Below are 11,735 nucleotides of genomic sequence, written 5' to 3' on the forward strand. Positions count from 1 at the left end.
TAATTAATTACCAATGTATAATATATATATTGAATTAATAATCTAACAAGCCCGAAAATTGATCATTTTCTTGTATCCGACTGTACAAAGCAAGCTGTAATTGATTTTCAAACTGTATTGTTCAATTGAACGTCGTTTGTTGTAACTTAAGTATCTTTCGATGATGATATAACCATACTTAATTATTGTGTAATTTATAAAACATATTTCACAATTTTGAACTAGTAAAGGAATAAAAAGTACTATGAAAGGCACAATTATAAAAATAACGATGTTATTCAATTTCGATAATTAATGATATTAAAATACTAGGCAATCGACAGAAGTAGCTATATTAACACGTTCAGGATGATAGTGCTCTGATAAAACTCGCTACTGATACCATTTTTTATAATTGAACAATTAATTTTAAGAAAGCATTTCTTGTCATTAATATCCAATTTTTCGATTTATAGTTTCTTTACTTGTTAATCTTGTTTCTTAGTAACGTATTATTTTATGTCATTTGACGTTTACATTATTATTTACTGTTACACGAGAACAGTCAGTAGTGGGTCAACGATAGGTGATATCGTCCTGTAGGTGTTAAAGTCAATAACACATTGTCACTAAGTTCATATAAAATATTTTGGGTTGTAAGAATATTACAATGTTTTTTTTTTCATAGAGTATAGAAAAATTGTGTAATGAGTGATAATTAAATTTTTGTGTATCCTTAAATTTAAGCATCATTTTGTAAAACAGGTTGGTGATACGAATGTCTTTCCGCGGTCTCAGCATTATCCACTACAAATTTTTGTAGTAGCACACAAAGTCCTCCACCGGCGAGCAGCATAAAAATTCCTACTAGTAGAACTATAGACCATGCGGGAATAGCCGTTCCCCCTAGGAAAATAGGCATATTTAGTCTTTATACATGTCATTAATTATATTATATTTCTATAGTACTTTTCACTTACAGTAATAACGTCTTGTAATCGTTTTCCGCCCTCTTAAAATTTTACGTCTTGCTTCGACTTCATCCATAAAAAGACCCATGAACACTGTTTAAAGTTAGTTTATTAATGAGAAGTGATATTCTGTTTTTCCCTATTATCGTTAGAAATCATTTGTATAACATGCTTATTCATGGTGCAATAATCTTTTTCATTTCTATTCATGTCTAATACTATTAAGTTTGTTAGCAGGTATATTATAAATACGTTTCATTAACAACACTAGTATGCAAAGTCTAGAAATTTGCACAATTATGTTAGGAAATAAATGCATTTCTAAGCACATCCAATTTTGCACTGCGTGGGAATCAATGTATCACATTTGTCGATTAGTTTAGTATGCTTAAGAAACATAATATGAACATTTATATATTTACTTACGCAAGCCAATAGTGAAGTAGCACAATAATTTTTTGGAACACATTTTTTTATCAACTAGATGAAAACTTGAATACACTTGTAATTGAAAATCACTTGTAGTTGAAATAGTTGAGTAAGGAAATCGTGTTGGAACGCCAAAGCGATATAAACGTGAATCCGTTGTGAATCAACGGTTTGATAAGAAATATCCGATAACAGGTGGAAAATGCATCTTATCTGTTCTCGTAAAAGATAAAAGATATTTTCACCGTCAAACCCTACTTGGATGTATAATACAGTTGACATACTTTAAGTATTTAATATCTTTTGTTCGTTGATCATTTCTTTATAAAAGTATGTTTAAATATACAAATTAAATATTATACAAATTTACGTATTATATATAATAATTAAAACATCCAAATATAAAAACGGCTTAGTTTAGTTTCAATGAATTTACAATACAAGGATAAATATATGTTTGTACAAATTTGTAATAAACATTTAAAAAAAGCTGTAGATATCCAAAAGCTGAAATTTTACTGAGCAGGAGTGTGGGTTGAAGATTCAGGTGAGTAGGGGTGGGATCTATTGAACAGAAAAGATTCATGGTCAATTATAATATTTCTTAATCGCATACGGACTTTTTATTCACTCAAAATCAAGAGAACCAAGTTACAAATGTTAGCCAGTTACATGATAATGGTGATACCATTTTGGTTGATGCTAAAGTCACAAGAAGGTCTTTAACTCAAATATGCAACCAAAGATCTTTTACTGTACCATGGCAGTATATTACATAAATAGATCCTATTTATAACATATATCCTGAGTACATAGTATAAAATAATTTAGAAGGAACATTGTATGTAACCAATACTTGCTCTAGCTTTTTGTTAATGTTCCAAAATGTTTATTTGAATATTAATCCAAATTTATAATATAAATTATTCGTTACAACCGAGATATTTGAAAAAAAAAGAAAAACCAAATGAGAAATCATTATTGAAGAAATATGTAAAACTGTTTGTATCAACATTTGGACAATTAATACATTCCTCGTATTTTGAATAATATCGAACATAAATATTGCGAAAATAAAGCATTGTGTAAATTGGCAAACATGATTACCATAATAATAGAAATAGAAACAGCTGGCATATATACAAGGCATTCTAAAACATTATGTTTCATATAACAATTTAATCCGCCTGATAGTACAGCAGTACTCGTATTTATTTTTTCCTTCGTTACTTTCTTCCTCTAATCTTCCTAGCTTTCTACTTAATGCATTCTCTCACTCTTTATCCCTGTTTCCTACATAGAAGCTGTAGCTCCATTAGTATGACACATTTAGCGATGAGTTATCCAAGCCGTTTGAGCTCGTTTGAACCTATATTAACGGAACCCATTCGAGCAGTATAAATGCTTGGACATACTCGAATCTCTACAAACAGAATCTAGCTCAAGCGGATTGAATATCGAACCCATTTGAGCCTCGCCAAGTAGACGTCTGCCCAAGTGACTTGACATTCGAAATAGCTTAAACGTTTAAACATTTCTGAACACTATCTATATTCATTCTTTTCTTGTAATCTTACAGGCAGCAAGGGGCCAAGAGGTTTAGTCGGCAATGCGAACTTGAAAATTGTTATTCCTATATTTATCACTATATTAGAAAGAAAAAGAAATGTTAGGAATAGACTGACGAAACTCTTCAAACAAAAATGAGTTGAAACGTAAAATTGTTGCATTACCTTGAATTGCATGCTATTAAACTCATTTTTATTTTGGTAATCTGTTCCCAACGGATTCGTGATAATACAGTGAAAAATATACAAATTCAAATACATGTTGCATCCTGCGTTTTTATATTACCGTTTGACTCGTGATTCCTTACAGCTTCGGGGATTGTGTGGTAGAGAGAAACGCAGATAATTTTCATAGCGATTCGGACAGTAAAGCAGTGAAGTACAAGAATCAAGTCGTTCAAGCTAACGTCTATTAGCCATGGCGCAAACAGACTTGAATTTTTCCATCACTTTCTCTCCTTCAACCCTCCTTTTTCCCTTATTTGTTTCTATTCAGCACCATATATCTCCGAAGAAATCTTCGCGCGGATAAATACGTATTTAGTTTTTGTAAACGCTGTTCCATTAACTGCCACAACTGAATTCCGTTCCCATAGCAATTCCAAAGTTATCGCATTTTGAAGGAGTTCCTTGACATTTCAATCTACATGATACTCAGTTTAAGTGTACAATAAAAGTTGCTCGATCCATTCAAGATACAATGGTTAAGAAAATGTTTTCACATGATAAAGGAAATATAACGTATATACTGCACATAAATATTTTACATGTAATATTCTCGAAACATGTTCAAGTTCAATATTATACTGTCCCATGGAAGTTTGTTCAGTGTGACAACTTCTCTGAAAACAACTTTTTATTTTCAATATTTGAAAAAAAACGAGATTTCTGTATACATAAATTTACAGTATACCTGATTGCATTCCATTCGTTTACACACATATTTCTTGTCTGTCCATGGATTTTTCATCTTATACGATGGAAACAAATTGTTCAATTCTGCTGAAACAATACAGTTTAAAACTGGCTCTTTTATACGCACATTAAACATGAACCTGTGCATTAATGTTTCAAAGTACATGTTACACTGTATACATATATTTGAATATATGAATACAATCAACCTCTATTAGATAACAAAAACTGTATCATTATTTGTTTATTAACATATAAATACTTAGTGTATAAATAAAAAATGCGTGACAATTATTACTTCAAGAAATATAGAAACATTTGAAAAATAAACATTATTAAAAGAAAAAAAACTGTACATGTAACTGTCGAGAACGTTACATTTCTTAACGCATTCGCGATCAGACTATTTCTTTCGCTTTTCTCTGGTTTTAGCCGATTGTTGGACACTTATAACAAGAGCTTTAAAATTTCGTATAATATATCGGACTTGTAACTATCGATTGTTAGAAATGAAACAAATTAAACGAGAGTTAAAATGTCAACCAGAAATGACAAGATTAGAAACGACGTAAATTTACATTAGCGACTGCGAATGTATTAATAATGTGAACAACTAATTGCATAAATAATGATTTAAAATTAATAAATTCTTAGGTTTCGAGGTAATAAATAAATAAAACGTAATAGTAACATACATTAATAACAAAATAAGAAAAAAAAAAGAAAAAGATACACGAAAACAAGGAAGTATGTTCGTTTTAATACAGTGATCATTCATCGTTATTTCGTTGCATGCGGTATCTTCCCATAATCAATTTTCTTATTTTAATTAAATACATCTGGTTTGGGATTTACAGCTAAGATGTATGGAATTAAATAAAAAAATAAATATTAATAATATTGTAAAACGCTTATGTCGCAGGGTAAGTACTAACGCTCTCCGCAGTTGTTGCGATAATACTATGTAAATACAGTTTGTTATTATACTTTATTAATGACATATCAAAAGAAAAGATTAGCAAGAGTCCCCACGGAGATACTTAATTCCCTACAAATATACAAAACAAAGTATCGATAAAGGAAACTGTACTTTAGATAATAGAGCATCTAATGTAATTTCGCTAGACTTTACAAGCTACATTAGAAGTGTCTCTAACAGTGGACTTAGTCATTACAGGTTCTCGTCTAAATACGAATCTTTCTGACTAAACTACGACCTATTTTCAATCAAAGTCACTTCGCAATTTTCACTTCAAATACTGTATTTAGTGGATGGCATAATGACTTTAAAGTAGTTGAAGATTAATGAGAATTTCTTTAGTTTTTTTAATAAACCTTTTCGGTACGATTGTACATTTTAGTCAACGGCCACTAAATGTTCAAAATGGTTGATCTTTATGACCATTGTAATTTAGTTTTGCTGATTGTATGTAAACCAGATCATATACTTTCATCTGATAACTTTGCCTCTATTAAGTTCGTTCCGTCTGTACATTGCAGACCGATAGTTTTATGCAAAAAATTAAGCAGACGTTATCCAAAACAATAAACAATACTATAATAGCCACTTACATAATTATATAATTTAATAATTATGTAAGTTGAAGCACATATTGAACATGTTTCTATAAACCGGTCCAAAACGATTGTGCATAAAGACACGAATATACTCTGTAATTGGTCAACAATGTATTAACATTACGACTGCAAGAGAAAATTCATCATGGTGATGTATCTTGTTGCTTTTAGACTTTCAGCCGTTGAATAGCACTTCGTGGTTAACCCTGTCGTACCGAAAAAGTTGAGTTAGTGATGCCATTACCCGAAATGTACTCACAGAAATGCATTCGAAATTAATACCTATTATTATTGTGTCCCTTAAACACTATTGCGATGTATTCTTATGTTGGCTCGACGTATTGCTACCAGTCCACTTTACCTTTCTCTTAATTTTTATAATTTTTCTTTCATTTTCTTCTTTTTAATAAAGTGATGATTCTTTTTTGCCTTTTTCAAGTACCCGAGATTACCGCGCCCTCCCTTTGTTTACTAAGTCAGTCGAGTTGTTATTACATTTTCAAGGAACGCTCTATCCTCATTGCAGAATTATACAACTAAATGCATGTGGTATTCTATCGTGTTCATTTATTCCCTGACAGAATATTAATCTCTCGTTAATTAATATTATATTGTTATACATTATATAGAATGCATCATTATATATTTCGTATAACATTATAAATTAATTTTGCAATATATTCTGCAAGTTTATAATATTCTATGCAAGAGTAAGGTCTTCGTTGCTCTTGCACCGTGTCTGTATGAACGTATTTAGTTACTATCATGGTTATTTTATAGTAACAAGTATTTCTAGCTGCGGAGCAAAGACAGCGGCATTTCTGATACAATGTTATCGCTCGTTAATAATAGTGTTAATAATTAATAAATAGATACCGCAATTATCATTGAACATACTTTTTAACATATTTATATATAATATATATTACACGCATAAATATATAAATATACACATATGTATGTATATATAAATATATATATATAACACATAAATGTACACACACATACGCATACACATGTACATATTTATGTGTGTAACAAATTAATTGAATATATTACCGCATAGTCGGGTACGTTCTACGTGCTAAATTTTTAGGTTTAAACTTAGGTTTACCTTGTGGCTAGCTGATGGTACGGTCCGAGATGTTTTTCTTCGTTTCGCTTAATGGCGTAGTAGAAATATTCGTCGTAGAAGATGAAATAATGTCCTTGGACAGATTACCATTCGGTGTTAATTTGCAGCTACCACCTTGCGGACTGCTGCTCTTTTTATTGTTGTCACGATCTTTTATGTCACCATCAGTGATTTTACATGGTTTATTACATTCATTCTTAGTACTGTTCGCTTGTTCCTTCCTGTTTTTACTGTCTTCTAAATTACTGCCAGTTTCAACGATACCTTCTTTGAATAGTACTTCCCTGAACGTAGCTAAAGTTTTACGGAGCGTTATACAAAAACCTTTGGATGCCGGTATCAATGGAAACTCTGGTAGAATTTTTTGGTCTAAAATGAAAAACGATTAGCGCTGTAGAAACTGATCTTATTAGCATCCACGTATTCTTAATAAGGAACTGATTCCAACGTACCAACATCTGATATCTGTTTAAACGTAGTAGGTGTTACCGGAGACAATGGATGTTGATTGTTGTGTTGCTCAGAAATTTCCATCCACAAGTCTAATCGCTGTAATAATTTTTTCGCGTGTCTTTTGAAATGTTCAACGATAATATCTTTGAAAATAGCTGGCGGATGTTGCAAAAGTTTAGTCTGTGCTTGAACCAGTTTCAGAACAACCATTTCATTGTACATTCTTGAATTTTCCCTTCCTTCTTGAGAGCCTTTTTGTTTTTCGAAACCAGCTTCGTTAAAGTACGGTTCGGGTACTAAAATAAGGCCTTGAATCGAGACTATAACTTGCAACAATGTCGAAGAATTTGTCCAGACTTCCGTTCCACGACCGGACCATGTTCCAAGTAGACTCACGCAGACTTTACCATCTTCATAAAGATTGGGATTCAATCTGTCGTTGCAATAGGAAATGTAATGGCAAAGCGGTGGGGCAACCGGATAATCAGCGGATAGTTGAAAATCAAAAAGAAAGAGTCCATCCTCATAAGGTGTTTTTTCCGGCCCGCGAAACATTACAGAATATAAATCTATCCTATCTTCAAATCCTTTTACCCATATACCAGGCGGAAGTGAACTCTTCAAGAGCTTCAATTCCTTGGAAACAGTTCGGAAAAAGTTTGTAGGATCTGTAGGTTGAAACATAGTCAACTTGAATTTATGACTATCCGGAGCTGTTTCTTCTATTGAAAATCCTTCCCCTTCTGCATATATGGGTGGCGGAATCTCTACAGAAGATTCAGATGGTTCTTGTACTAATTCTATGCGCGTCTCTTCTTCTTTTTTCTGTTTCTTTAAAGGAGATGAACCCTTTTCAGCATCGGATAAGGACATTTTCGATAATCCAAATCGCTTAGAAACTTCCGCATGCGCCAATACAAGTTGAGCTTTTATCAAGGTACAAAGTTTCACGCAAACTAAAGAACCGGCTACATGAGAACTTGTTATATGTGTTTGAGTCTTTGTGGCTTTGTGCGCCTCGATTTTTTCTGTTGAACGGTCGGGTATGTTGTTTGCATCTTCACTAAGTAGAAATTCTCCACTCGATTCACTCGAACCTGATTCTTTTTTTGAATTTTCAGCAGAATATAATCCGGAGTCTTCAGGATTTGGATTGACATTGATAAACAATCGATCACTCGACTCTTCTCGTTTCTCATTCTGGTGTTTATTCATACTTTCATTACTCTTATTATCGACAGATTCCGTCATGTCTGTTACAGTAATGACTTTCTCAGTAGCTTCTATATTATCCTTTTCTATGTTTTCGCCGGATTTATGAGTAAATAACCTTGTTACTTGATCTGCCATACGTTGCGCTACATTAGCACGACCACGTTCTCTAACCCTTTCCAATAGTCCTTGAAAATGGCTTTCGTGAAAGAAAGAAGTACCCATAAGTTTGTCCATATACCGACAATCTTTATATACTTCTAATAATTTTCTCATGACTTCAGTTGTTTGAAGCGATGGATTCTGGGTAAAAATTTCTTCTAACCTGGACATCGCGATACGAGCTTTCTCAATATGCGCAGCTAATTTTGGTTTTATATTTTCCAATTCTGTTTGTTCTGTCCCATCAGTATCAGCGATAAAGCAATCTTCTAATTCTGTTTCCCATGAAGCATCCGATGATACGTCGTCCCACAATTCACCTTCGTCACTGTCATATTCGCCTACTTTATACAGATCTTGAGGCCAACACATACTTACATGTCCATCAACCCACCACACTTTAACTTGTCCTTCTGGATAATTATCTAGCACTTGACCAGCAGTGCAGCCAGCATTTTCTCCTTCAAAATTAGCTATTCGAATTACCAATGTACCAGGTCTATATTGAAAATCTGGATGATCCTTTAAGTCGTATACACTGACTTCACGTTCTTCTATGAAAATCGGTCTGACAAATATTTACAAAAATGAATATTGTGTTTCTCATTGGATTTTGTTAATTTTCATTATGATTATATAATTTCTTACTTACTGTGGACTTTGACTAGAAGTATATGTTTTGAACCATTTTATTTTTGCTGTTCTACCTTGGTGATCAACACTTTGAACCACACCGTACATTCTAGGTTCTTCCTTTTGATCAACCACAAAATCACCTGGGAAGAACTCTTTATCATCTAAATGATGTATTGGGTAAAGTTGTGTTGATGGGATACCTAAAAAAATTGTAACAGTAGAAGTTGTACGTGTTATGTACAATTATGTAATCAACGGAATATTTTTAGTATGGTACCAAATTCCACTGAGCCATCTTGCCATACAACATTAGCTTTTGTATTTGTAGATAAAGTTTCCACTACAATTTTAGTTCCTGGAATAAGTGGAACTGGTGGCACCTTTTTTTTTGCTTTACACAGTTTTTTCTTTTTCAATACTTTAGTCATTAAAGCAGGACCCTTTTTCTTCTTACCCATAGAAGACAAACTGGAACAACCACTGGATACCTATGTATACAAAAATATTTATTATTTCTACTACTTGCACAGTAACTTGGAAAGTAATAGAAAATCTTACCGAAGCACTATCACTCTGAGAACCTGTATCTTCCGTATCCCAGTCATCTGAACTTTCAGTATTTTGGTTTTGCACTGGAGGCATTAGAGTATTATTGCTTGTCACATTTTGTAAACTATTAATATTATTTTGAGCACTCTCTTCTAACGCCTGATGTTCATTATCTTTATCTTTATTATCTTTATCCTTCTTTTTGTCTTCAATTGGTTTTGTGATACTAATATTCGGACGTGTTTTCTTTGGGCTATGCTTAGGAACTGGAAAAACACCTCTTTGCAGCTTCCTCCATTGTTCACGTGTAATGACACTTTCATCACCTTTAATTACATAGAAATTTCTATCTCCCACTTGCACAGTCGATGGTTCAAATACATTTAATAATTTCAATTTTTTCAAGTTTTCTCCTTCCACTACAAACTTTGGTTGAGCTTGATCTGACCAAGCACCATCTTTTGAATATGCTCTACATTGCCAGTGTACTCCTACCCAATCTGTCTCCACTTTTTCGACAGTCACTTTTGTCATTTTAAGTGGCTTAGTCTTCCTTTTTGCTTTCATTTCTTTTGTACATGTAATCCACTGTGCATCTTCTAGGCAGTGAACTGGTCCCCACAAACATTGACCAGGATAAAACTCAGAAGAATGAGGAAAATCGTTATCCTGAAAAATTTTTATTCTATATTCACTGAAAAAAATTCTTGGACAATTATTTAAACACTTACACTGTCTCGTTTTTCTTCTAATTGTCCCAAGACACGAGAATCCATTTCATTGACAACGCAACGAGATCCATCGGGTGTAGTAAGCCATAATTTAAAATGTGCCATTTTTATACCACCAACCCAAGAATCCATACAAACAGCTATATCCGTTGCAAACTCCTATAAACAGAAACTATTAAGTATAATATATGAAAACGTTGTTAAAAACATTTATAACATTATTGCTGGATTACATACTTCCAATGGAACTAAATCCTCGCTCCTAATATTTGTAAGAACCTGTTTTGTACCAATCGCTTGAACACATACAGTCAGTTCAATTTCTCTGCAGTACCCTCTTTGAGTGTCTTTCCCCTTGATCATTCGACGTACAACATCTCCTGGCATGAGTGTTCTGTCTGCCAGGTATACCTATAAATAAAAAAATCTAACATTCGTTAAAGCCGTTAGAATATTTTCTTCAAATTGCGGTTAATGCATCAAAACTGAATTTAAATTCGAATTGAATATTCGGTCGCAGATTTGGTTCATGTGACAGGTGTCGCTGTTCAGAAACTTAAAAACATAAATACAAGAGAAAGAAGGAATAATAGGATAAAATACAATATATAGCTTTATATACACTGATTAATCTTTGGTTCCAATGAGTTTGTAATATTGTATGAAGTATCGAATACCTTCTTCGCGTTGACTAACTCCTCGACACCGGAGGGATGCCAGACCACGCGAATCTCGCCCTTTTTCCTCTTCGGGCTCTCTTCACTGTCAGAACTTTCCTCGGATAAATCTTCGTCGTCATTTTCCATAACGATCCCGAATACAACATTACCTTTCTTGTCCACACGGTAGACGACATCCTCAAAGAAGTACTGACACTCTACCCCTGAGTTCGTAGCCATCTTTCCTCTGATCACTGAGTGGTATTCGGTCTCCGGCAGCGACGACTGACAGAAGGTTACACGGCGCAACGATTACGGCGCACGTCGCAATCAGGAAACTCGACTCCGACCCCGAACCCGACCCCAACCCCGATCCAAGGATCACCCTCGGGATGTCCCTTGATTGTTTCTCGCCAGTCGAGTTATTATCGATTCTCTTCGAATCGAGATTGTTCTTGCATTTTTCAACCGTCACTTTCGACTGAGTATCCAAATATTTTGATTTAATGTCACATTGAACTATACGTGTTATACACTGTAGAGTGTATACGTACGTATATATAGGGTGTTCTATGCAAACCATCTGAACTAGACTTTAAATACTCCTACTGCATTTCCACACGCCATACACGGAGTTTACTTGAAATTAATAACATATTTTATATGTAGCATTGATACCAACAGATGAAATCAATTCTTTTGTTTTGAAAGTATGAAGTATGAAGGCATCATAAAATAGATCAGGATCAATTAATTTT

At 33.4% G+C, this 11,735-nt stretch overlaps 2 protein-coding genes across 7 annotated transcripts; both read right to left on the minus strand.

Moving 5' to 3' along the window:
• Positions 1–65: 65 nt before the first annotated feature.
• On the minus strand, positions 66–1,568 carry hoka. The gene is made up of 3 exons (XM_031975916.2): positions 1,377–1,568; positions 960–1,043; positions 66–885 (listed from the first exon to the last, which is right to left on the minus strand). The coding sequence occupies exons 1-3, from the start codon at positions 1,417–1,419 to the stop codon at positions 722–724; spliced, it is 291 nt and encodes a 96-aa protein (XP_031831776.1). The 5' UTR covers positions 1,420–1,568; the 3' UTR covers positions 66–721.
• A 255-nt stretch (positions 1,569–1,823) lies between these two features.
• Positions 1,824–11,636, minus strand: LOC116426641 ((E3-independent) E2 ubiquitin-conjugating enzyme). Of its 6 annotated transcripts, XR_004234952.2 has the most exons (10): positions 10,996–11,636; positions 10,556–10,729; positions 10,319–10,477; positions 9,597–10,256; positions 9,316–9,526; positions 9,055–9,238; positions 7,028–8,970; positions 6,555–6,944; positions 3,861–3,946; positions 1,980–3,789 (listed from the first exon to the last, which is right to left on the minus strand). XR_004234952.2 is itself a non-coding variant. In XM_076369853.1 (9 exons), exons 1-8 carry the CDS (start codon positions 11,215–11,217, stop codon positions 6,562–6,564), a joined length of 3,936 nt encoding a protein of 1,311 aa, XP_076225968.1. In that variant the 5' UTR covers positions 11,218–11,636; the 3' UTR covers positions 1,824–1,943; positions 6,555–6,561. The 6 variants fall into 6 exon arrangements, 3 of the variants coding, with proteins under 3 accessions (XP_076225968.1, XP_031831737.1, XP_076225967.1); XM_076369853.1 differs by lacking the exons at positions 1,980–3,789; positions 3,861–3,946 and adding an exon at positions 1,824–1,943; XR_012999127.1 differs by having other exon boundaries at positions 3,861–6,944.
• Between the last annotated feature and the right edge of the window lie 99 nt (positions 11,637–11,735).

This window comes from Nomia melanderi, chromosome 8 (assembly GCF_051020985.1).
Source record: "Nomia melanderi isolate GNS246 chromosome 8, iyNomMela1, whole genome shotgun sequence".
NCBI lineage: Eukaryota > Metazoa > Arthropoda > Insecta > Hymenoptera > Halictidae > Nomia > Nomia melanderi.

Excerpts from the sequence above, each read along its gene's own strand:
- LOC116426641 (XM_076369853.1), bottom strand. The coding sequence starts at position 11,217 with ATGGCTACGAACTCAGGGGTAGAGTGTCAGTACTTCTTTGAGGATGTC. Across the intron at positions 10,478-10,555 it reads AGGATTTAGTTCCATTGGAA|GAGTTTGCAACGGATATAGC; the intron begins GTATGTAATCCA and ends TTCTGTTTATAG. Across the intron at positions 9,527-9,596 it reads CTCAGAGTGATAGTGCTTCG|GTATCCAGTGGTTGTTCCAG; the intron begins GTAAGATTTTCT and ends TTGTATACATAG.
- hoka (XM_031975916.2), bottom strand. The coding sequence starts at position 1,419 with ATGTGTTCCAAAAAATTATTGTGCTACTTCACTATTGGCTTGC. Across the intron at positions 1,044-1,376 it reads CTACTTCACTATTGGCTTGC|TGTTCATGGGTCTTTTTATG; the intron begins GTAAGTAAATAT and ends AACTTTAAACAG. Across the intron at positions 886-959 it reads GATTACAAGACGTTATTACT|GGGGAACGGCTATTCCCGCA; the intron begins GTAAGTGAAAAG and ends CTATTTTCCTAG.